Here is a 23,289-nt window from a genome sequence, read left to right on the forward strand (position 1 = left end):
CATTAAGCCTGACCTACAAATCCCTGGTGCGGAGCAAGTTCTCGGCATCACGACCACCCGCCACAGCATCGCTCATCGACAAGAATGCTCCACAGCCCAGCGAGGGTCATGTTAGCAGCACATTAACAGCGATTCACGTTGATTACCGTTCCCTTTGCAGACTGCTTGCCACAGGAGGAGAAGGGAAAGAGACAGCTCTTCTTCGGCAGGGGATTTCATCTCAGGACGGAATGCTCTGGGAAACGAAGGGGTTTCGTCAACACCAAGGAAAAGCGGGCAGGTCGCAGGAAAAGTCAGACGTCGCCTTTTATGCATGAAAGCAGCGGGTGGCGAGGTTTGGAATCACACAGGACTCTTCCTCAACCCAGACAGTAAAGCGGGGGGGGGGGGGAGGAAATCAGATCTTATGCAAACAAGCAAGCAATTTATTTATTTATACCCCACTTTCCTCACCAACAGGGGACACCCCGCCCCCCCCACAGCTTGCACCATTATTGTTTCCTCTTCCATTTCACCTCCAAGGTGCTGGTTATGGCCTTTCAAGCCCTTCAGAACCCGGGACCATGTCCTTCTACATGTCCCTGTGTGCCAACTATGGTCATCAGGCAGCCATCTCTTGGGGCCTCTTCTGTCATGTCTCCGGCTTGGTGGAGCAGACTCTCTGAAGAGGTGACAGAAGCCCCTTCCTCCCAGATTTTCAGGGGCGCTGCAAGGCCTGCCTGCTTGCCAGGACAAGCATCTTTTAAGGGAGGGGTGTCTTGACTGTTCTTGTAAGCTACCTTGAACTAAGAGGAAAGGTGGGATAGAAAGATTTTTCACACAACAATCCTGTAAGGGAGGCTAGGCTGTGTCACACGACAGGGGTCCAGGGAGTGAGGGCAACCTTGAGTGAGGGCACTCTCCTGCTTCAACATTCCCAAAGATAATACTTCTCTGTCCGCAGCCTCTCCAATGAGAACACAGCATGTCTGCAATTGGCCTATCTATGCTTTCCTCCCAGGTCTCACCTCTCCTTGGCCAGTTTTCCTTCTGAACTGCTGCCCACCCAATCAGAGGGACAGAAGGGATCCTGGGAAATGTAGGTCCACTAGCAGCTCCTAGGCAGGCTTCTCCAGGCCCTGTAGGCCTCATGGCCCACTGCCTAGGGACAGAGGGATTGGTCCAAGGTCTCCCAGTGAGCTTTGAGGACAGTCTTACGGATCCTAGGTCTCACAGATCCGACTTTGACAGTTTAACTGCTACACCATGCTGGCTCTAAGAGACACAGCATGTTGGCAAACTATCCATTCCCAAAGAAGTCAGATTGAGTTGCAACAGACAGTTTGGGCAAATGCGCCATTTTGGCCAGGGTTAGGCCAGAGCAATATCAACATAAGAAAAGGCAGGTGGCATGTTCCCAAGAGGGCCGTTTTCAAAGCTTTGTCAAATTAGAGCTGCAAAGAGGTTCTAGGTATTTAAGTCCAAATATCAGCCTTTCACAGACAAAGTCTGAGTCCAGTCAGACACCTTTAAGACCAAGGAAGTTTAACTCTGGGTGTAAGCTTTAGTGTGCATGCCCACTTCTTCACGGGCACCATGCAAGAGCCCTGCCTCGACCATCTACACCCACCCAGTCTCTGATTATTCCATTCGTCTGCCGACACTCCCGTCATTCACGGGACTGCTTTCCACTGAGCTGCTCTCTAAAAAATATCTCGTTTCCCACGGAATTAACAAGGAATCAGCAGCGACCAAATGCTTTTTGGATTTCTTCTGGGTCTTGCATGAGAAAGCTTTGGGAGACAGTTTGAGAATCAAAACAGGGCCACGGGCTTTCTTGCTCAGCAAGAGGTAAAATCTGACACAAATCCAAACTGACAGAACCAATAAGGAGCAAAGAGAGTAGAAATCCTGCAGGAAAATCCTCTCCCCGGAGTTGGAAAAAGAAATGAAAAAGACGTCCGGAAAAAGTTCCAGCAGTTAAAACAAAGATTTACGGAGGCCGAAGCAGTCGATGAAGCTGAGCTGCTTCCGGCACAGTGACTCCTGCTGCTGCTCGGTTCTGGGTGAATGTGGCACTGTGGAGTTCCACAATCTGACACCCCTCCGTGTCGCATTTTCCTAAGCTGCTCTTCCCCTCAGGCCCAACAATTTAAAAGGACTAATCCTTCAGAAGTAGTGCGAAGGAAGCCCTGATGCAGATTTCCGTGGGATCCCTACGAAAGAGCACCGTTTATTCTAAAAGGTTACTTAGGAGGAGTAAAGACTTCACAACCGGCCATGGCATTATCTGCTGATCAGGCCATCTGAATTTCATACGGCGATTGTGTTTCCTGCAAGCGGCCTTTCTTTGTTCGCTCCCACTGCAACCCCCCCCCCTACTGTTCCTCCTGAAGACAGCTCTTACCGTCTGATGACCTCGTTGTCATTGATGATACTGAATCCATTGTTTGTCCTGAACAAGGTCTGCTCAGTGCCTGTAATAGGTTCAGAGATAAGAAGTCAGACGTCACCTGAAGGCAGACCCGTCCTCACCCAAAGCTCAGCATTAAGTGACAAGGCTGCCAAAGAGATTGTCTTGAGAGATGAAAATGACAACCAGCGAGGAGTGCACAATATTCATTGCGTTTATTGTGACCCAAGATCCACCGACACCAATGCCTTCCTCTGCGCAGGCAAGCAAGCGAGTTTATTCACAGCAAAAGCCAGTAAAAACAATACAGATAAAACCGATGCCACTTACGGTAACCCATATAAATTGTGCTGAGAGAACAAAGGTAAAATTGCTACAATCAATTATAAAACATACATACAGTATACATACATGTGTACAGTATACATATGTTAAGAGCATAAGCCGATCACAAACAAAACATATTAATTCCGCTCTCCTTCCTTGGAGGTTTCTAAACAGAGGCTAGATGGCCATCTGAAGATCCTGTGAACTTAGGGGAAGGTATTTGTGAGTTTCCTGCATTGTACAGGGGGCTGGCCTACATGGCCCTGGAGGTCCGTTCCAACTCTAGGATCCTTCTATATAGAAACCATTTAAATTTCCAACTTCGTTAAGCACTGGCTTCAGTGATACAAGTGCTCCCTTGCTGACTAAGCAAAATTGCAAAATTTGGCCATCTTAAGAGTGATTTTTTTAAAAAAAAAAGTCTGCAAGGATAAGGGATATGTAAAATGTATCAGCCCCTCCTGGAAATTTAGATTAAATATCCAGCAAACAGGGCTTTTTTTGTAGCAGGAACTCCTTTTGTAGCAGGAACTCCTTTGTAGCAGGAACTCCTTATGGAGCTAATCCTCCTGGAGCTTACAGTAGGCCCTGTAAGAAGAGCCCTGTAAGCTCTTGGAGGATTGGCTACATCGAGGGTATGTGGCCTAATATGCAGAGGAGCTCCTGCTACAAAACAAAGCCCTGTCCTTACAAAATGAACGGTGAAGTGACACGTCTTCAACTGTTTCCAGGGCATTCGGCTAGTAAAAACCCGAACTGTGGAAATTAAAGGGAAACAGCTTGCGGAAGAACACTGAAACAGGCCAAAGTAAATGCTCTGCAGTATTTAGGAAATTCTAAGGCACAAGGGTAATTTGCCGGAACAAAATCTCGGCTGTGATTCCCTGCCGCCAGACAGGAGTGGACCCAGGCTCCCTGTCAACTTGAAGGGCTATTTCCCAGATACTCTGATGGTTTCATTAGCTCCCGAGATGGCACAGAGCTGGAGAAAGGCTGCGCAGTTTTTCTTCTCAACGGCTTCTGCCCAGCCTGTTTAGAACAATACTGCTAGGGATATCGCCAAACAGAAAAGCTGTTGTGTCCAGTACCCACTGGGAGGGAAAGAAGGGTACTTACAATCTTGTACGGTACCAGTCAAAAGCTGGATCCCGCCCGCATAGAAAAGGGCATTTTCATTAGGCCTGCTGAGTTTCTGGAGCAGCTGGCTCACAGACACGGCTTTGCACCTCCCCGATTCAAACTCCTCAGTGGCCTTCTCTTCCTCACGCTGTCTTTTTTCTTCCAAATCCACTTCGTTCATGCAGTCTGGAAGTCCCAAACGGCAAAACATAAACATGAGCAGGATGCAGTGCTGATAGCAGAAACGAACAGAATGAGGCTGTACAAGAATACATGGAAGGTGTCGAGCATCGGTGTTTCGAATAACCAAGCTTTTGTTTAATTCAAAGACTTGTTTTATTGATAATCCAGTACTTGCTCCAAGGAACGATACCTTGGAAGTGATACATAGTTTCACACGGCATAAAATCTTAAAGGCTACTTCAACCGCACCATAGTAGATAGCTTCAAAAGCATAACATACAGATGTGAATTGCAGGGAAGGTTCAAAGGGTACTATCAACTATTCATTTGGTCACTACAACATCTCCTAGTTCCCACACATTCCTGGCTTACTGATAAGACGTATGGATGGGAACTGGTGGGAGAGGCATTTTACTTACAAAGACAAGGTTACTTGCATATTCTGAATGCTTTAGAGTTACCAGTTGGGGGGGGGGAGCTTTGAAGAGCAGTCTTATGCAAAGAAGGAATAGAGAAAGAGGAAAGGGGGGGGGTGTGTTCAGTAATACGTACTGATTCAATAACTAGAAATATCATGCTTGACGGAAGGACCTGGCCACTCAGGTGAGGAGACTCAAAGGCACAAACAGCAGGGAACAGCTGAAGCCGGAACCTCAGCTGACAGCAGAAGGACAGCAAGAGATGGACTGATGGACTCCTTACCTTTGCACAACTTCTCTTTGTGGGGATCATTTTCTAAAATCTTCATGTAGCACTCTCTGGACTTGAAGAATAAGGACAGGATTTTAGGTCAGGGCCAGTGAAAGGACACAGGATGTTAACTAAACATTCACAAAATGCAAAATGCAAATCCACGGCTACTCCTGCACACAGTCAAGTCCTGTGTGATTGAAATCAGCACTCTTGTCTTGCTTGACTTCCTATCTGTTTGTCGAGGTAACCACAGAAAGCGAGAACTGAATTTCTCTTGGACACCCTGAATTCAGACCCAGATTCCACCCCACACTTCTCCTGCTCTTTGACCAAGAGCAAAATAATTTAACTCAGCATTCTAAAGATGCTTTTGTACGTGCCAGTGAGTTCACCGCAAAAGCAGAATGCTTACAGATTTTGAGCATGGCCGCATTAGAAAAAGGCACATTAGCATACTTGTCTTGCTATCATTTTTTTTAAAAATAAAAGGTGCTTCACGATAAGCGGGAGAGAGATGCTAACCAAGACTTGAGCTGTGCAGCCTTCTCAATGGATACGGACATCCAACAGTCGTAGAGAAATAACATGGTACAGAACAGGAAAGGCTGCTGAATATCCACAGGCCTTACCTTCCCATAATGCTTCAGAGCCAGGTATGCTTTCCCCATATGAAAGAAGGCTTTGAGATATTTTTCATCGCACTGCATTGAACAGAATCGTTAAGCAAAACTTGTAAAACATGGTGGCTTTTTACCAGTAAGATAGCATTACAATAATAAGAAGATGATACTGGATTTATATCCCGCCCTCCACTCCGAATCTCAGAGTCTCAGAGCGGCTTACAATCTCCTATATCTTCTCCCTCCACAACAGGGGAGGGACGGTAGCTCAGTGGTAGAGCATCTGCTTGGTAAACAGAAGGCCCCAGGTTCAATCCCCGGCATCTCCAACTAAACAGGGTCCAGGCAAATAGGCGTGAAAAACCTCAGCCTGAGACCCTGGAGAGCCACTGCCAGTCTAAGTAGACAATACTGACTTTGATGGACCGAGGGTCTGATTCAGTATAAGGCAGCTTCATATGTCCATGTTCAGACACCCTGTGAGGTGGGTGGGGCTGAGAGAGCTCTCACAGGAGCTGCCCTTTCAAGCTATGACTACCCCAAGGCCATTCCAGCAGGTGCAAGTGGAGGAGTGGGGAATCAAACCCGGTTCTCCCAGATAAGAGTCCGCACACTTAACCACTACACCAAACTGGCTCTTTTACCACAAACTGGAATTCTTTTATATTTGCAAAAAGTTATTCTTAGGCTTCTGTGTTACGATAAACCCTTCACGGGGCCAGAGCAAAGGGCAGCTGCTTAAGCAAGTGCCTGCCACCGTTCGAAGGAACTTGAGAGTAGCGCAGAACAGCCAACACAACCACGGAAGACACAGTGCTTCTTCAGAAATTGCTTTCCATCGTTTGGAAAGGTCTGTGGGCAGATTGAGACTCAAGCATTGGTCAAGCTCTTCTGCTGTGCTGGCGACTGGTGACGGAGCGCAGAACTTTCCAAGCTGCTTTCGAATTAGAAGGCAGAGACGCTTTGCTCGGAGTTGGAAGCGGCAGCCCTGGAAACGCCTCTGATGTCTTAAAGAAGCTTCCACCCAGCCATGCAAAAACACTGCTCAGAGAGCGCAACTGAAGGACACTGAAACGTGCTCATTGTTTGTGTCGACGCTTCCCCATCAAACATTTGGGAAGGGGCAGTTTTGCTTCGGCGTAGCTGACCTGCTGTCTAGCCAGGCCCCTTAAATCAAGGGCACTTAGAGCATTAGAGACGACAGGGGAAACTCTCTTTCAAAAAGCTTTCAAGATTTCAGCGTCTAAGTGGACATCAGTCTTTCTTCTCGTCTGCAAGGGAAACGGCTGGGGTGGCAGCAGGGGCAGGAGCTCTCGGCTGGAAGTGCTGGGGGGGGGGATGGGAGGGGGAGGGACAAGCAACCGGAAGCCGTCATATGAACATATGAAGCTGCCTTATACTGAATCAGACCCTCGGTCCATCAAAGTCAATATTGTCTTCTCAGACTGGCAACGGCACTTTCTCCAGGGTCTCCAGCTGAGATTTTTCACACCTATTTGCCTGGACCCTTTTTTGGAGATGCCGGGGATTGAACCTGGGACCTTCTGCTTCCCAAGCAGATGCTGTACCACTGAGCCATCGTCCCTGCCATCTCATGACACGGATCGGGACAGTGAGCCTACTTTGTGACGCCACCTTGAGCCTGTATATACCGACTGCTTTGATTTTTAATCTACTGCTGCGGTCACTGTTTTTTAAAATTAATTTACAGTATTTCCTAACATGGATGTCACCTGCCCTGAGCCCTGCTTTGTGGGGAAGGGAGGGCTACAAGTTGAATGTAATAAATAAATCTCGTCTGCTTAACCTCACTGCCTACAATGCACAAGAGCAGCGGCTCCCAACCTTTTCGGCATCAGGGACCAGTTTCGTGGAAGACAATTTTTCCATGGACTAGTCTGTGCGTGTGTGTGTGGGGGGGGTGGCGCTGGGGTTTTGCCACCCCAGGCTGCCCCTCTGCCCACGCCCCATTCCTGCCCCCCATGGTGGGGAGGCTGGGTCTGTTTCTGCCACCACCCCGCTAGGTGGCCAGGTAGTAGAAGGCCAATCTGCCTCCACCTCCCACCTCAGTGCCACTGCCCCCCCCCCACCACCACCGATGCACCTTCCTTGACATCTGCCTGCAGCCATGCTCCCAACGGCCCAGAGCCACTGCGAAAGTGCATGTTGCTCGTTCACAGCCTGGGGGAAAAGACAGCAGCACTCCCAGACTGTACAGACTGGCCAGCGTTGCCAGGGAAAGCCCAAACAGGTGAGGCAGGAAACTAAGCAGGGGCAATCAAAGGGCTTGCAAGCAGAAGAAGACGACTGCAGATTCATACCCCACCCTTCTCTCTGAATCAGAGACTCAGAGCGGCTCACAATCTCCTATCTCTTCTCCCCCCACAACAGACACCCTGTGAGGTGGGTGGGGCTGAGAGGGCTCTCCCAGCAGCTGCCCTTTCAAGGACAGAGTCTCAGAGCAGCTCACAATCTCCTTTACCTTCCTCCCCCCCAACAGACACCCTGTGAGGTAGATGAAGATATTGGATTTATATCCCGCCCTCCACTCCGAAGAGTCTCAGAGTGGCTCACAATCTCCTCTCCCTTCCTCCCCCCCACAACAGACACCCTGTGAGGTGGGTGGGGCTGGAGAGGGCTCTCTCAGCAGCTGCCCTTTCAAGGACAACTCCTGCGAGAGCTATGGCTGACCCAAGGCCATTCCAGCAGCTGCAAGTGGAGGAGTGGGGAATCAAACCCGGTTATTCTAGGTAAGAGTCCGCACACTTAACCACTACACCAAACTGGCTACACCAAACAGGAGAAGAATGCATGAGTAGGTAGGGGGGGCATGCTGCATGGGGGTGGGAAGGAAGGCAAGGGGGCTGGTGGTGGGGGCTGGTGGTGGGAAGACGTGGCCCTGGCCCTGGGATGGGGGGTGGGGTTGCAGCAGTCATGAGATCTGAAGGAGAGCCTTTTTTTTAAAACCAACCAACCAACCAAGGGGGAAGAGGAGGCTCCAAAGGCCAGCAGACTGCCTGGGCTCTTCTGTCTCAAATGAATATCACAAAAAAATGAGTACCCTGACGCATCTGAGAATACAGAATTAAAATATGTCAAGTCATGGAAGCCAAGAGCTTTAAAAATCACTTCGCATGCTGGGAGAACTGAACCAGCACATTATATTTACATTTTTTAAACAGATCTCAAGAGATGCTGCCAGATAAATTAATTTACCATTTATGAAATCAATCTTTAATTAAATATTTGAATTTTTTTTTTAAATAAAAAGCCTGGAGACTGGTTCTGCAAAGCCGGAATGCAAATGTTTATAATACTCAAGCATCTATTTGGGGGTTTTTTACTTAATAGGGAAGATGAAAACTGTGCCCAGCAAGAGACTTAATTGTCCTGTGAGGAAGTGCCACAGCTTACTTTAATCCATACTATTAAAACGATCAAATTACAACGGAGAGCTTTAAGAATTATTAACGCATTGGAACGCATGTTACTTCCACTTCCCTGAATATATAAATGGGGGCAGGGAGGCAGAGAGAGAGCGTGTACTTGTGAGATCTTCAGGGTACTCACAAAACAATACAGCTAGATTCAAGACCAGTGGCACCTAAGAAGAGGATACTGGATTTATATCCCGCCCTATACTCTGAATCTCAGAGTCTCAGAGCGGCCTACAATCTCCTATATCTTCTTCCCCCCACAACAGACACCCTGTGAGGTGGGTGGGGCTGAGAGGGCTCTCACAACAGCTGCCCTTTTAAGGACAGAGAGCGGCCTACAATCTCCTATATCTTCTTCCCCCCACAACAGACATCCTCTGAGGTAGGTGGGGCTGAAAGAGCTTTTTACAGCAGCTGCCCTTTCAAGGACAACTCCTACGATAGCTATGGCTGACCCAAGGCCATTCCAGCAGCTGCAAGTGGAGGAGGGGGGAATCAAACCTGGTTCTTTCAGATAAAAGAGCTCTGGCTGACCCAAGGCCATTCCAGCAGCTGCAAGTGGACGAGTGGGGAATCAAACCCGGTTCTTTCAGATAAGAGTCCGCGCACTTAACCACGACACACACTGCCTCTCAGATCTACCCTGTGAGGTGGGTGGGGCTGAGAGAGCTCTCCCAGAAGCTGACCCTTCAAGGACAACTCCTACAAGAGCTCTGGCTGACCCAAGGCCATTCCAGCAGCTGTAAGTGGAGGAGTGGGGAATCAAACCCGGTTCTCCCAGATAACAGAGCTCTGGCTGACCCAAGGCCATTCCAGCAGCTGCAAGTGGAGGAGTGGAGAATCAAACCCAGTTCTCCCAAGTAAAGAGTCCGTGTACTTAGCCACTACACCAAACTGGCTCTCTTAAGAGACCAACTAGATTTCCCAGGTACGGCCTTCAAGAGTCGGAGTTCCCTTGTCAAAGCTCTCCTTCAGTTCGCAAAAGCTCCCACACTTCAAATCTTTTTGGCCTCCTGATGGGCTACTGGATCAGATCTTAAGTGTTCCGATGCAGACAACCACAGCTACCCTCAGAAACTACCTTCGTGAAAAGAAATACAGACGTGTGCATGTAAGTGAAAGGAGGGCCACCAAACTCATAAAAGTGAAGGAGCTCCCTCTCTGTCCACGATTCAAAGCCTGGCTCACCTGGTCGCCTGCTTGCCCACTTACACAGGTTAGCTGACAAAACACAGGAAGTTCTTACCCTTAAAGCCCATTCACAGTCAAGGACGGCTTTCTCGTGTTCCTCCAGCTTGATGTAAGCCTGAAACGAAACGAGCCAGCAAAGGCAGGATGCTTTAAGCAGCAGAGACGGACCTCAACCGATTCACAAACCGTCGTTCGCGATTAATTCGGGCAGGTTTGTGGTTTGCAAACTGCAGCCCGGCCATGAATCTCTATGAACTTTTAAGAAGAAGATATTACTTTACTTTATTCGATTTATATATATATTTATATATTGGATTTATATCCCGCCCTCCACTCCGAAGAGTCTCAGAGCGGCTCACAATCTCCTTTCCCTTCCTCCCCCACAACAGACACCCTGTGAGGTAGATGAAGATATTGGATTTATATCCCGCCCTCCACTCCGAAGAGTCTCAGAGCGGCTCACAATCTCCTTTCCCTTCCTCCCCCACAACAGACACCCTGTGAGGTAGATGAAGATATTGGATTTATATCCCGCCCTCCACTCCGAAGAGTCTCAAAGCACCTCACAATCTCCTTCCCCTTCCTCCCCCACAACAGACACCCTGTGAGGTAGATGAAGATATTGGATTTATATCCCGCCCTCCACTCCGAAGAGTCTCAGAGCGGCTCACAATCTCCTTTCCCTTCCTCCCCCACAACAGACACCCTGTGAGGTAGATGAAGATATTGGATTTATATCCCGCCCTCCACTCCGAAGAGTCTCAGAGCGGCTCACAATCTCCTTTCCCTTCCTCCCCCACAACAGACACCCTGTGAGGTAGATGAAGATATTGGATTTATATCCCGCCCTCCACTCCGAAGAGTCTCAAAGCACCTCACAATCTCCTTTCCCTTCCTCCCCCACAACAGACACCCTGTGAGGTAGATGAAGATATTGGATTTATATCCCGCCCTCCACTCCGAAGAGTCTCAGAGCGGCTCACAATCTCCTTTCCCTTCCTCCCCCACAACAGACACCCTGTGAGGTAGATGAAGATATTGGATTTATATCCCGCCCTCCACTCCGAAGAGTCTCAGAGCGGCTCACAATCTCCTTTACCTTCCTCCCCCACAACAGACACCCTGTGAGGTAGATGAAGATATTGGATTTACATCCCGCCCTCCACTCCGAAGAGTCTCAGAGCGGCTCACAATCTCCTTTCCCTTCCTCCCCCACTCTTGTGGACTCTTGTGAAGTAGCTGGCAGTTGCTCTTTACTCTCTGAGGCTCACCCACACACTTGTGTGTCATTAAGCTACACAAAAAGGAAGAGGAAGCCAGAGAATGCCCAGGGAGTAGTCTTGGAGTTCTTTCTACACCAGAGGGCAAAAGGCACAAAGTTCCAGCCTTATTAAAAATCACTGTCAAAGGTACCATTCACTGCAATAGAGAGAATGCGCTCAACAATAGAGATGAAGAGGTACAGCTCTAAATGTGCCTGGCAAAGTGAGCTTTGCCTCACAGCCACTCCTACCCTGGAAAATTCTGTTGATCTTTAAGAGGCTTCTGGGCTCAAATTACATTCTGCTACTACAGACTATCCTGCCTATCTGCCTGAGGGGCTCTAAATTAGGGAGTGTCACACAACAGGGGGCCAAGAAAGGCCTTCTACTGGCTGCCACCACTCTGGGAGGGCTGAGAGCATCCGCCCACTCCTGCAGCTTCCTTTTCAGCAAAACCTTTCAAAGGTGACCAAGGAGACACGAGGACCCAGTCTAACGACAACAACAGTTTACTATAAGTGCTCAAAAACAAACAAGTGGGTAATGAAACGTTTGGCCCACAGTGAATACAGAAAAGAGTAACGGTTGGCGTAAATAAATAAACATCTGACCAGACTTTCCCTTCCTCTTGGATTGGATAAAAATATGGAGCAGAGGTCCATCAGTGGCTATTAGCTACAGTGTGTGTGTGTATTGGCCACTGTGTGACACAGAGTGTTGGATTAGATGGGCCATTGGCCTGATCCAACATGGCTTCTCTTATGTTCTCTGATACCAATGACTCTCCCGCCTTGATATATACAAACCCATCTTCCACTATATTTTAATGTATTCTTTTTTCTAACGGCAAACTAGGATTATGTTTATATGTGTGTTACGTGTTTAAATTGAACACCTGAGAAACCTATGCCCTCATTTTAACCCACAGCTAACATTCCAACAGACTCTTTTATTGCAATTCACACCCAGGAATACTTAATGGGTCTAGAACACGGACATCGATCTGCGTTCTATTACCCTTCAGTGTTGTCTCAGCCCAGTTAACACTAACTAACAAGCACCATACCCCAACTTGTGATTCTTTGAATCTGATAAAAACATTTCCATGGCTCTGCATGCTAATTCACTGCCCACTTTCTCTATATTTAGGACTGCTTGCCCTTCCAAACTTTTCTCTGATGCAGTGTGCTTCTAGCACATGAAAGCTCACATCCTGAATAAAGCTTTGTGGGTCTTAATGGTGCCAATGGACTCTTGTTTTGTTCTCCCTCCTTGAGTGAGGGAACCCTCCTACTGCTGTGGCTTCTGCAGAGAAAACCTTCCTCTTTGACAGAACACACCTTAGCGGTGGCTTGCTCTTTTATGCTTTCTTCCCAGGTCCCATTCACCCCCTTCTGGGCAAGTTTTCCTTCCCAATCTGCTTTCACCCAATCAGAGGGACAGGAGGGATCCTGGGAGTTGTAGGCGTACTAGCCACTCCTACACAGGCTTCCCTGGAGCCTGCAGGCCTCACTAGGATCATAACAGCGAGTAGGGTTGCCCATCCCCAGGTGGGGGCAAGGGATCCCCCGGTTTGGAGGCCCTCCCCCCACTTCAGGGTCGTCAGAAAGCGGGGGGAGGGGAGGGAAATGTCTGCTGAGAACTATTATTCCCTAGGGAGATTTATTCCCAAAGAAAATCATGGAGAATTGATTCACGGGTATCTGGTGCTCTGGGGGGGCTGTTTTTGGGGGTAGAGGCACCAAATTTTCAGCATAGTATCTAGTGCCTCTCCCCAAAATACCCTCCAAGTTTCAAAAAGATTGGACCAGGGGGTCCAATTCTATGAGCCCTAAAAGAAGGTGCCCCTATCTTTCATTATTTCCTATGGAAGGAAGGCATTGAAAAGGTGTGCCGTCCCTTTAAATGGGATGGCCAGAACTCCCTTTGGAGTTCAATGATGCTTGTCACAGCCTTGATCTTGGCTCCACCCTTAATGTCTCCTGGCTCCACCCCCAAAGTCTCCTTGCTCCACCCCCAAAGTCCCCAGATATTTCTTGAATTGGACTTGGCAACCCTAACAGGGAGTCATGATTTTTGTGGAGGGAAAGAAGTTCCAAACCATCAGGCTCACAAGTTCTGCACTAGAACAAAGTTTGAGTCCAGTGGCACCTTTGAGACCAGCAAGCTTTTACCCAGAATTACACTTCGTTGCGTGCCCATGAAACTTCATACCCGGAACCAAATGCCGTTGGTCATAAAGGTGCCCCTGCACTCAAACTTTGTTCTGTTGTTCAGACCAACGCAGTTACCCATCTGAGTTCTGCACCAGTTAAGTCAGAAGACACACTACTACCACAGTTGATCGTTTCAGAGAACAGCCTCTTTAAACACTTGACAAATTAATTGTAAAGGGCCCACAAGTCTCATTCTGGTAGCAGAGGCGGAGGGCAAAGGAGGGGTGGAAATCCTAGGGCTGCCAAGTCCCTGGTCTGGGCAGGGGTTCCCCCGCCCGGGAGGTTCCCAAACTGCCAGCCCACATTGGGCCAGCGGGGGGAGCCTCCCCCATGTTGCCGGCACGATGACGTCACCCAGAAATGACGTCATTGTGCTGGCGATGACCCCACGTGGCCGCTCTAGGCCACGTGGGGTCATAGAGTTTTCCCGGATGCTCTAGCCATTTGGGAGGGGGAAATATGGTACAATAGGTACCATAGGGAGTGTCACACAACAATAGGTACTATAGAGTTTTCCCCTCCTAAATGGCTAGAGCGTCTGGGAAAACCATAGAGTTTTCCCAGAAATGCCTAGAGGGTCACGCAGGGACGTTGCTGGAACGATGACATCATTTCCAGGTGACGCAAAAGTCCCCCGCCGCAGAACACAGCGCACTTGGCAACCCTAGGAAATCCTAACATTCCCATCGCTTTCTGAGCGCAGCCTGTTATCTCCCCTACCACCAACAATGTCATAAGAACATAAGAGAAGCCATGTTGGATGAGGCCAATGGCCCATCCAGTCCAACACTCTGTGTCACATAAGAACATCAGAGAAGCCATGTTGGGTCAGGCCAATGGCCCCTCCAGTCCAACACTCTGTGTCACATAAGAACATCAGAGAAGCCATGTTGGATCAGGCCAGTGGCCCATCCAGTCCAACACTCTGTGTCACACAGTGGCCAATATATGTGTGTGTGTGTATACACACACACACACATATATATATACTATGGCTAAAAGCCACTGATGGACCTCTGCTCCATTTGTTTCTCCAATCCCCTCTTGAAGCTGGCTATGCTTGTAGCCGCCACCACCTCCTGTGGCAGTGAATTCCACGTGTTAATCACCCTTTGGGTGAAGAAGGACTTCCTTCCTACGTCTATGTAAAACATTAACACAGGAATCACAGAAGATGCCTGTGACTGCAATACGTAAACCGCAACGATGATGCAATTCTCCCCTCTAGGAGGGAAGCCGGCGCGATGACATCATTTCCGGGTGGCGCAAAAGTCCCCCACTGCAGAACACAGCGCACTTGGCAACCCTAGGAAATCCTAACATTCCCATCGCTTTCTGAGCGCAGCCTGTTATCTCCCCTACCGCCAACAATGTCTGTGGAAAGAAACAACACAGGAATCACAGAAGATGCCTGTGACTGCAACACGTAAAGCACAACGACGATGCAATTCTCCCCTCTAGGAGGGAAGCCTCAATCCACCTTGGGCCAAGAGGACATGTGGGGTAGACATATTTTAATTAATAAATACATCTACCCGAGGGTGATGTCAGCTGATCTAAGGCAAGAAATACGTGAAGGCCAGGGATGCATGTCTAACTCAGGGCATCCAACAGAGGACCAAATGCAGATGTGATGAAAGGAAAGCAGAACGAGGGTTGTGCTGACCAGAAGGCTGCCTGGACTAATTTACAGTGAGAAGCCCGGAAGCGCCACAGCTGCTGGCGTGCTATACTGACCTGCGCTCTGTTGGTGTACAGCACCGGCATATCCTTCTGCTTCTTCAGGCCTTCTGTGTATTTCTGGATGGCTGCTGAATAGTCCCCTCTGTTGAAAGCATCGTTCCCCTGCTCTTTCAGTGCTGCAGAGGGAAAAGCCATAAAAGAGGCCTGGCCTTGGGAAGGGTATGAATAAACTCTGCCTTACATAAAAGTCCTTTATTAGATTCTTGATCACAACGCGCACAGGATCGTGAGTGAGAAAGACTTCTGAAACAGGGATTCACCGTAACCACTTAAGGTCTTCTCAGAGGGTAGCTCTGTCGGTTCAAGGCTGAACAAGTGTTGTGATAGCGAAGGAAGGATCGCACGCTGCCCAAGTGGAGAGGCAATCGGAGGGTTGCAAAGTTGTTCAAAAGACAGAAGGGCTGATGTTGCCTGGAAACTAATTGGGGACTAGAAGTTTCTTCTCTCAGTTTCTCTTTCACTTGCTCCTTCCTTGCTGGAACTGGGGCAGATAAGAGTTACCAGTCTCCAAGGGGCGGTCTGGAGATCTCCTGTTTTTTACAACTGCTCTCCAGCTGGCAGAGATCAGCTCCCCTGGAGAAAATGGCTGCTTTGAAGGGTGGGCTCTAGGGCATTGTACCCTGATGAGTCCCCTCCCCTCTCCAAATCCCGCCCCCTCCTGGCTCCACCTCCATAGCCTCCAGGTATTTTCCAGCACAGACTTGGCAACCCTAGTTACAGACAAGTAACCCTAGTTACTGAGCTTTCAGGGACACGGAATAAATAACCATATGTGATCTAACTTCTGATCAGCATTTATTTATTCTGTGTCCCTGAAAGCTAAGAAAAAGCTTGGGCTCATATTTATTTGCAAAAACTGCAACATTTATAAATTGGGATTCTAATCTCACTACAGACACTAATTTTTTGCTCCTCAGTATTTCTCCTCTGCGCAAATCAAGCTGATTCCAACGTCTGCCTGGTCTCTCTGCAACCTGACCCCTTTCTCTGCAATACCCCTTCCAACTTCAGACTGGGATTTAAGGACTCTGGGATCCCCATTCCTACTAGTATCTGACAAAGGGAGTTCTGACTCTTGAAAGAGTATATCCTGGAAATCTTGTTGGTCCCTCAGGTGCTGTGATACCTAGATCTTGGGATCCAACTCAATTGTAACAAGTTACATTAATCACAAATTCCAGAGGGGCTTGTGCCACAAACTTTTTGTTTTCAGACTGTTTTTAAACTATTTAAATACTTAATTGTTAACTGTATTGAACTGTATAATCTTGTTTTATTGTTTTAATATGGCTCTTGCCATGTCCTGTAAGCCGCCCTGAGCATGCCTCGGCAGGGAGGGGTATAAATAAAATTTTTTATTATTATTAAACTTTCTTTTAATCATAAACTCACAGGGTTGAAATGAAGTGATCCTATGAATACTATTTTAGCTACGTTTGACGGCCTAAAATAAGCCAAACAGAAATTATTTGACTGAAGGAATTTCTTATCACTGCTAGTTAAAAGATAACGGATGGTTTGGAATGCACAAGATTCTTCCCTTCAGAGAGCCTTGTAAGGCCACAGGACATGACCTCTGAACTCTAGCAGCTGTCCTGTTCACCAAAGTATTCTCTCCCCACTCCCATCTCCCCCCAAACAAGTGAAATAAATGTCCATGTCCAATTGTTACCATTGGCAAGGGCTTCATTCTGTTTCCTTCTCTTGGCTCGTTCTTTGGCGTCCTTTTCCAAAGCAGCCATGAAGGGCTCTGAAACAGTGAAGACAGAAGTTCAATTTAAAAATAAATAAATAAAAAAGCTTAACCCTTTAAAAAAAAACAACAACAACCGAAAGAGCAGGAAAGAGCAAAGTCATTTTTCTAAGATGTGGAACAGAAACCCACACAAGACTTTTCCTTAATATGTCACCAAATCAAAATTAGAGTAATAAGCTCTTGCCTACTGAAATGCTCATAGTGGTTTTAAATCCTTTTGCCTTTGAAAGAAGCGACATCTCTGGCTGATGAGGGCTTCTAATCTCCAGATAATGAAGAATTTGATAACATTTGCTGGATGTCATCTTCCAAAGTACTGAAGATCCAAGACATTTAAAGGCTTGTTACGAAGATGCCTGCGGTCCCAATGAAATCAATGCGGATCGAACTAGTTCTGATTTTGGAACGGAAAAGGAAAAACTGGCTTCCGAGCCTGTGGAATTCTGGTTAAGTCAGAACCAGGGAGCTGATGGAGATGGAAGGGACAAGTTTTGAGGTGTATCCACACTCACAATCCCTAGCCCTCTTGGAAGCTCACAGAGCCATTGCCAGAAGCAGCACAACTGCAGAAACATCAACTGAGGGGTGACACAATAGAGGTTGACAAGATGACGCATGGGATAGAAAAGGTAGAGAAAGAAGGACTTTCCCCCCATTCTCACCATACAAGAACTTGAGGACACTCAATGAAATTGCTGAGCAGTCAGTTTAGAATGGATGAAAGGAAGTGCTTTTTCACCCAAAGAGTGAGTCATGGAATTCCCTGCGACGGGATGGGGTGGGGGGTGGCAGCTACATGCATAGATGGCTTCAAGAGGGGATTGGACCAACATCTGGAGCAGAGGTTCATCAGTGGCTATTAGCCACAGGGTACACATGGAACTCTCAGACTGGGGCACTGATGCTCTGTCTTCTTGGTGCTGGGAAGTGGGGGCAACAGAACAGTGGGAGGGCTTCTAGTCTCCTGGCCCCACTAGAGGACCTCCTGATGGCACCTGTTTTTTTGGCCACCGTGTGACAAAGTGTGTTGGACTGGGTGGGCCACTGGCCTGATCCAACAGGGCTGCTCTTATACTCTTTAACTATTCAGTAATTTAACTTAGAACATGTGAAGCAGTTTGAGAGAGCTCACACAGCAAAAACACAATACAAATATCCAGCATTAGAAACATCCTAACAGTGAAAAACTCTCAGCAGATTAACAGCAGCCTCCAAAAACGGTTCTCAGGCTGGAAGCAGACTATAAAACGATGTTTTAAGATCACACCCTTAATTAAAAGCTTGAGTCGAAAGAAAGAAAGAAAACGTTTTGGGCTGGTGCCTAGCCTCCTCCACTGCGGCTGCCAAGTGAGTGAGGGGACCAGCTCATGGCACAGCCGCTGTTCCCGTCACCCCCCCCCCCCAGCCCCACCCTGGAAGCAGTGAAGGAGTCTCCTGGGATCTTGATTTCACTCCTGTTCTTCAAGACCCACCTAGACGTGGGGAGAGCTCAAAACACACATGCGTAGCATCAGGAAAGCTGTAAACTCAGTGCAACACAGCTCTTCATGTGCTGTTTTAATGATAAATATATAGGAGGTGATTTATCTTACCAGGATTTGTCATCCCCTCCTGATTTGGCAAATCCTACAAGAGACAGGAGGAAGCAAAACATTAGCTCAGAGGTCTGGAGGGAGAAAAAAAACAGCGCATATTTGCTGTAACATATTGTTCAGTGATGATCCTTAACTTATATCCGGTGGAAAGGACCCGCTGCATGAAAAATATGAGAAACGAGGTAGAACAGATCAGCCTCGTTTTTCAAAGCCACTTAAAACCACCACTCGGCCATAATCCCCACTTCAAAAGTGGAGCAGGGCTTCCAAAGCTGTCAGAATTAATTCCGTCAGGAACGTTAAAAAACCACGGGAAGGAAAGAAAACAAACAGTGAAGGAACATCATAATTCAGAGCTTGGGCGATGAAATCAATTTGGCACAAGATTTCAGAGCTACCTCGACTGGGCAAACTGCAGCTGCAGGTCGAGGCTTTCAAGCGCAATAAAAGCCGGCTGCCGTGCATGCCACAATGAAAGCCCCTGCTCTGAAGAGACGGCCCTGCAAAGGTTTTGCACCAGTGTGGAATAGGGGAGCGGAGATATCATGAGCTACATAATTTGGGAGTTGCAATTTAGGCCTGTCTGCCTGGGAAGGCTGGCTGAGTGCATTGGTTTATTTTAAAGATTTGCATGCCACTCTCCATCCAGTCAGGGCCCACAAGGCAGTGAACATAAAAAAAAAAAAATTACATGATTAAAAATCGTTAACATAAAGTAATTCAATTAAAAACTTATAGAATCACAGAGTTGGAAGGGGACTCCGGGGTCATCTAGTCCAACCCCCTACACAATGCAGGAAACTCACAAATCCCTCCCCCTATATTCACAGGATCTTCATTGCTGTCAGGTGGCCCTCTAGCCTCTGTTGAAAAACCTCCAAGGAAGGAGAGCCCACCGCCTTCCAAGGAAGCCTGTTCCACTGAGGAACCGCTCTAACGGTCAAGCAGTTCTTCCAGATGTTGAGCCGGAAACTCTTTTGATTTAAATTCAACGCATTGGTTCTGGTCAGACCTTCCGGGGCCACAGAAAACAATTCCACACCATCCTCTATAGGACAGCCCTTCAAGTACTTGAAAATGGTGATCATATCACCTCTCAGCTGCTTCCTCTCCAGGCTAAACATCCCCAGCTCCTTCAGCCTTTCCTCATAGGACTTGGTCTCCAGACCCCTCACCATCTTTGTTGCCCTCCTCTGGACCCGTTCCAGCTTGTCTATATCCTTCTTCAAATGTGGTGCCCAAAACTGAACACAAAACTCCTGGTGAGGTCTTACCAGAACAGAATGAAGTGATACCATCACTTCACATGTTCTGGACACTATTCTTCTGTTGATACAGCCCAAATTTCATTTGCCTTTTTAGCCACCACATCATATTGTTGACTCATGTTCAGCGCATGGTCAACTAAGACCCCTAGATCCTTTTCGTACATACTACTGCTAAAACAAGTCTCCCCCATCCTATAGCCATACATTGGATTTTCCCTACCTAAATGCAGAACTTTACATTTATCCCTGTTAAAATTCATTTTATTGGTTTTAGCCCAGTTTTCCAGTCTGTCAAGATCATAAGCAATACCACTAGAAGGGGGCTAGTAACTATTATTGGGGTTATGCCAGATGAAACAAAAAAGGCTTCACGCACTGGCAAAAGCACCGATAGAGGAAGACGGACAAATCTCCCTCAGAAGAAGGTTCCAGAGTTTTGGTGCCACAACAGAGAAGGCCCTTTCCTTGGGTCATCATGGCCAACTGGGAGAACCAGGAAGACCTGGCCTGCCAGCCCCGCCTCTCTCCTCTCCTGTTTGGTCAAGCAAAATGGAAGACCAAGAGGCTGCAGGTCTTCATACTCTCGCAGCTGGCTGGCTGCAAAAGCAGGAAGTCCCAGCCCTGCCGTTTTAGGTTGGGGGGCTTTTTAAAAATTCCAGTGCCCTTTGAATTTTTTAAAAGCCCCCCAACCTTAAAAAAAATCCTGCTACGCCCCTGAATACCAGCACCCTGAATTAAGCTTGGAAATAAACTGGAAGCCTGCATATATGGCGCAAGACTGGAATGTTACAGCTTCTATGATCCATTCCAGACAACACTCTACTCCTGCAGCAGAATGTGGCTGGGAAAGAAGTGACCAGATCCTGAAGTGACAGAATGCACAGTGCCAGGGGCACAGTCTGCTGTAAGAGTTGAGCCGTCTTTAGTTGGCTACAGCTGAGTAGCGCCTGAAAATGACTAAACTGGTATCGTCAACAGTTACATAATCAGAAGCAAATAAAGTAAAATTGAACAGTGCAGATAAAGGAAACAGAAATGTTGTCGAAGGCTTTCAAAAATGATTCTTAAGAAAACAAAACAGTTTCAAATAACATGTTTTGCAATGTTCTGTGAACTGTAACACATTCTGGAAAGGCAAACAGCGATGGAGAAAGGTCGACTGAGGGGTGACATGATAGACGTTTTCAATATTATGCATGGGATAGAGACGGTAGAGAAAGATGTACTTTTCTCCCTTGCTCACAATACGAGAACGCATGGGCACTCAATTAAATTGCTGAGCAGTTGGATTAGAAAAGAAAGTACTTCTTCACCCAAAGGGTGATTAACACATGGAATTCACTGCCACAGGAGGTGGTGGTGGCTACAAGCATAGACAGCTTCAAGAGGGGATTGGATAAACATCTGGAGCAGAGGTCCATCAGTGGCTACTGTTGGAACTCTCTGACTGGGGTAGTGATGCTCTGTATTCTTAGTGCTTGGGGGGGCACAGTGGGAGGGCTTCTAGTAGCCCTGGACCCACTGATGGACCTTCTGATGACACCTGGTTTTTTTGGCCACTGTGTGACACAGAGTGTTGGACTGGGTGGGCCTTGGCCTGATCCAAAATGGCTTCTCTTACGTTCTTATGTCTGGAGCAGTGATGCTCTGTATTCTTGGTGCTTGGGGAGGGGCACAGTGGGAGGGCTTCTAGTGTCCTGGCCCCACTGATGGATCTCCTGATGGCACCTGGTTTTTTTGGCCACTGTGTGACACAGAGTGTTGGACTGGATGGGCCTTGGCCTGATCCAAAATGGCTTCTCTTAGTTCCCTATACAAGCAGAGTTGGAAAACCAAACAGGGCAAAAGCTACAGTCTGTCATCCTGGCTAAATGTTTGGTTGCCTGGAGCCCCAATTATTTTTTTAAAAAGACAGAACCTTTACAGAAGGCCGCGTATTGATGACTGTTCGGTCCACCCTGTGTGTGCATTCATCCTCTTCTTTCTCCTTAGTAGATCCAAGTCTTTTCTCTGTATCTGCAATGGCTTCCTCCTGAACTGCCAGGTCGGTGGAATTCAGACCTTGAATCAAGTTAGCTGAAAAGAATGACAAAGAGAAGTAAGTGCACGAGTCTAAGACAAATCATAGGATGCTCAGTGTAACAACCCAGAGATATTCCCCATTTCTATCAAGCTCTGGCTAGAAACCAGTACACTTGATTCAACTACAAAAAAAACAACAACTTTGAACCCTTTTGGGAGCTGCAGAGGAACAACTGAAATCACAGGAGGTAAAAAACTAAACAATTCAAGAACTGAGCACCTAGCTTTGTGACTCTGGTTAAAAAAAAAAAGAACCCCAACAAAGCCAAGTAGGATCGAACGCACAGCTATAAGATGGGGAACAGAGCAGTAGTATATGGGAATTTCAGGGGAATACAGGCTGAACTGTGCTGGGTGAGCGAGGCTAGCCCATATGCCTCATCTGATCTCAGAAGCTAAAGAGGGCCAGTGCACCTGGTTAGTACTTGCATGGGAGACTACCAAGGAAGTCTGGAGCTGCTCTTCGGAGGCAGGAAGAGCAAACCGCCTGTCCGTCTCTTGCCTTGAAAACCCTAGAGCAGGGGTGTCAAACTCATGAAGTTTGACATAAATTAGGCCTTGCCAGGCCGAGCCATGTTGGGTTGGGCCGGGCCATGTGTGTACCTATTTATGACTAGGTAGCAGAGATATAAATTTTATAAAGGACATAGACAAACACAAAGATTTAAAAAAAAAAAACTCTTAAAACATGTTCATAACATTAGCACTTGTTGGTCTTAAAGGTGCTTTTTTATATTTCTCTGATGGGATCAAGGGAACTGGGCAAAGGAAGCTCTGGCTCTTTCCTTCCTTCCCCAGGGGACCAGGAGGAGGAGGAGCCTCAGCCAATAGAAGGAAGAGAGGCTTGAGCCCGCTTCGGTGGGGTAGGGCGGGATATAAATCAAATAAAATGAAATGACATGAAAATGAAATAGCTCTGCTGTGTGATTGAGAGAGCCTGGCAAGGTAAGTTCTCCCTCCCACCCAAGAGAGGAGCCTCAGCCAATTGAGAAAACAGAGGCTATGCTCTGTAGCTCCTGTGTAATTGAGGAAGCCTTGCAAAGCAAGCCGTGAGGCAGAAGGAAGCAAGGGATAGGGAGAAGGAAGGAGATGACAGCCAGTTGCTCGGGGGCCTGATTCAGCCCCCGGACTGCATGTTTGACACCCCTGCCCTAAGTCACCTGTGCCTTGACAACCCTTTCCACCAGCCCAAGCTGAACACCAGCTGGCTGCAACGAAGACTCGTGCAGTTGAAGGTGGGATTAACAGAAGTGCTACAAACAGTCCTGGGTACTGCAATGCAGGACACAGGCATATTGGGATGGCTTCAGAGGGATCTGGAAAACCTGCCCTGCAAGGAAATGTAGAAGAAACTGGGCGTGTTTAGCCTGGAGAAGATAAAACTGAGGGGTACGTGATCTCACTG

General features: G+C 47.7%; 1 protein-coding gene across 2 annotated transcripts in view; it reads right to left on the bottom strand.

Annotated features, from left to right (window-relative positions):
• The window catches only part of TTC12 (tetratricopeptide repeat domain 12), a 59,776-nt gene that overhangs the window by 31,025 nt on the left and 5,462 nt on the right, over positions 1-23,289 (bottom strand). Inside the window, exons 2-11 of one of the 2 annotated variants that reach the window (XM_060250840.1) lie at positions 21,721-21,878; positions 18,532-18,565; positions 16,856-16,933; positions 15,178-15,299; positions 10,018-10,077; positions 5,344-5,415; positions 4,724-4,784; positions 3,836-4,024; positions 2,387-2,456; positions 147-235 (exon numbers count right to left, since the gene is read on the bottom strand). In XM_060250840.1, the coding sequence (XP_060106823.1) occupies positions 147-235; positions 2,387-2,456; positions 3,836-4,024; positions 4,724-4,784; positions 5,344-5,415; positions 10,018-10,077; positions 15,178-15,299; positions 16,856-16,933; positions 18,532-18,565; positions 21,721-21,878 (933 nt within the window). The remainder of the gene's footprint in view (positions 1-146; positions 236-2,386; positions 2,457-3,835; positions 4,025-4,723; positions 4,785-5,343; positions 5,416-10,017; positions 10,078-15,177; positions 15,300-16,855; positions 16,934-18,531; positions 18,566-21,720; positions 21,879-23,289) is intronic. The other variant, XM_060250842.1, reaches the window with a different exon arrangement.

This window comes from Heteronotia binoei, chromosome 12 (assembly GCF_032191835.1).
Source record: "Heteronotia binoei isolate CCM8104 ecotype False Entrance Well chromosome 12, APGP_CSIRO_Hbin_v1, whole genome shotgun sequence".
NCBI classification, from domain to species: domain Eukaryota; kingdom Metazoa; phylum Chordata; class Lepidosauria; order Squamata; family Gekkonidae; genus Heteronotia; species Heteronotia binoei.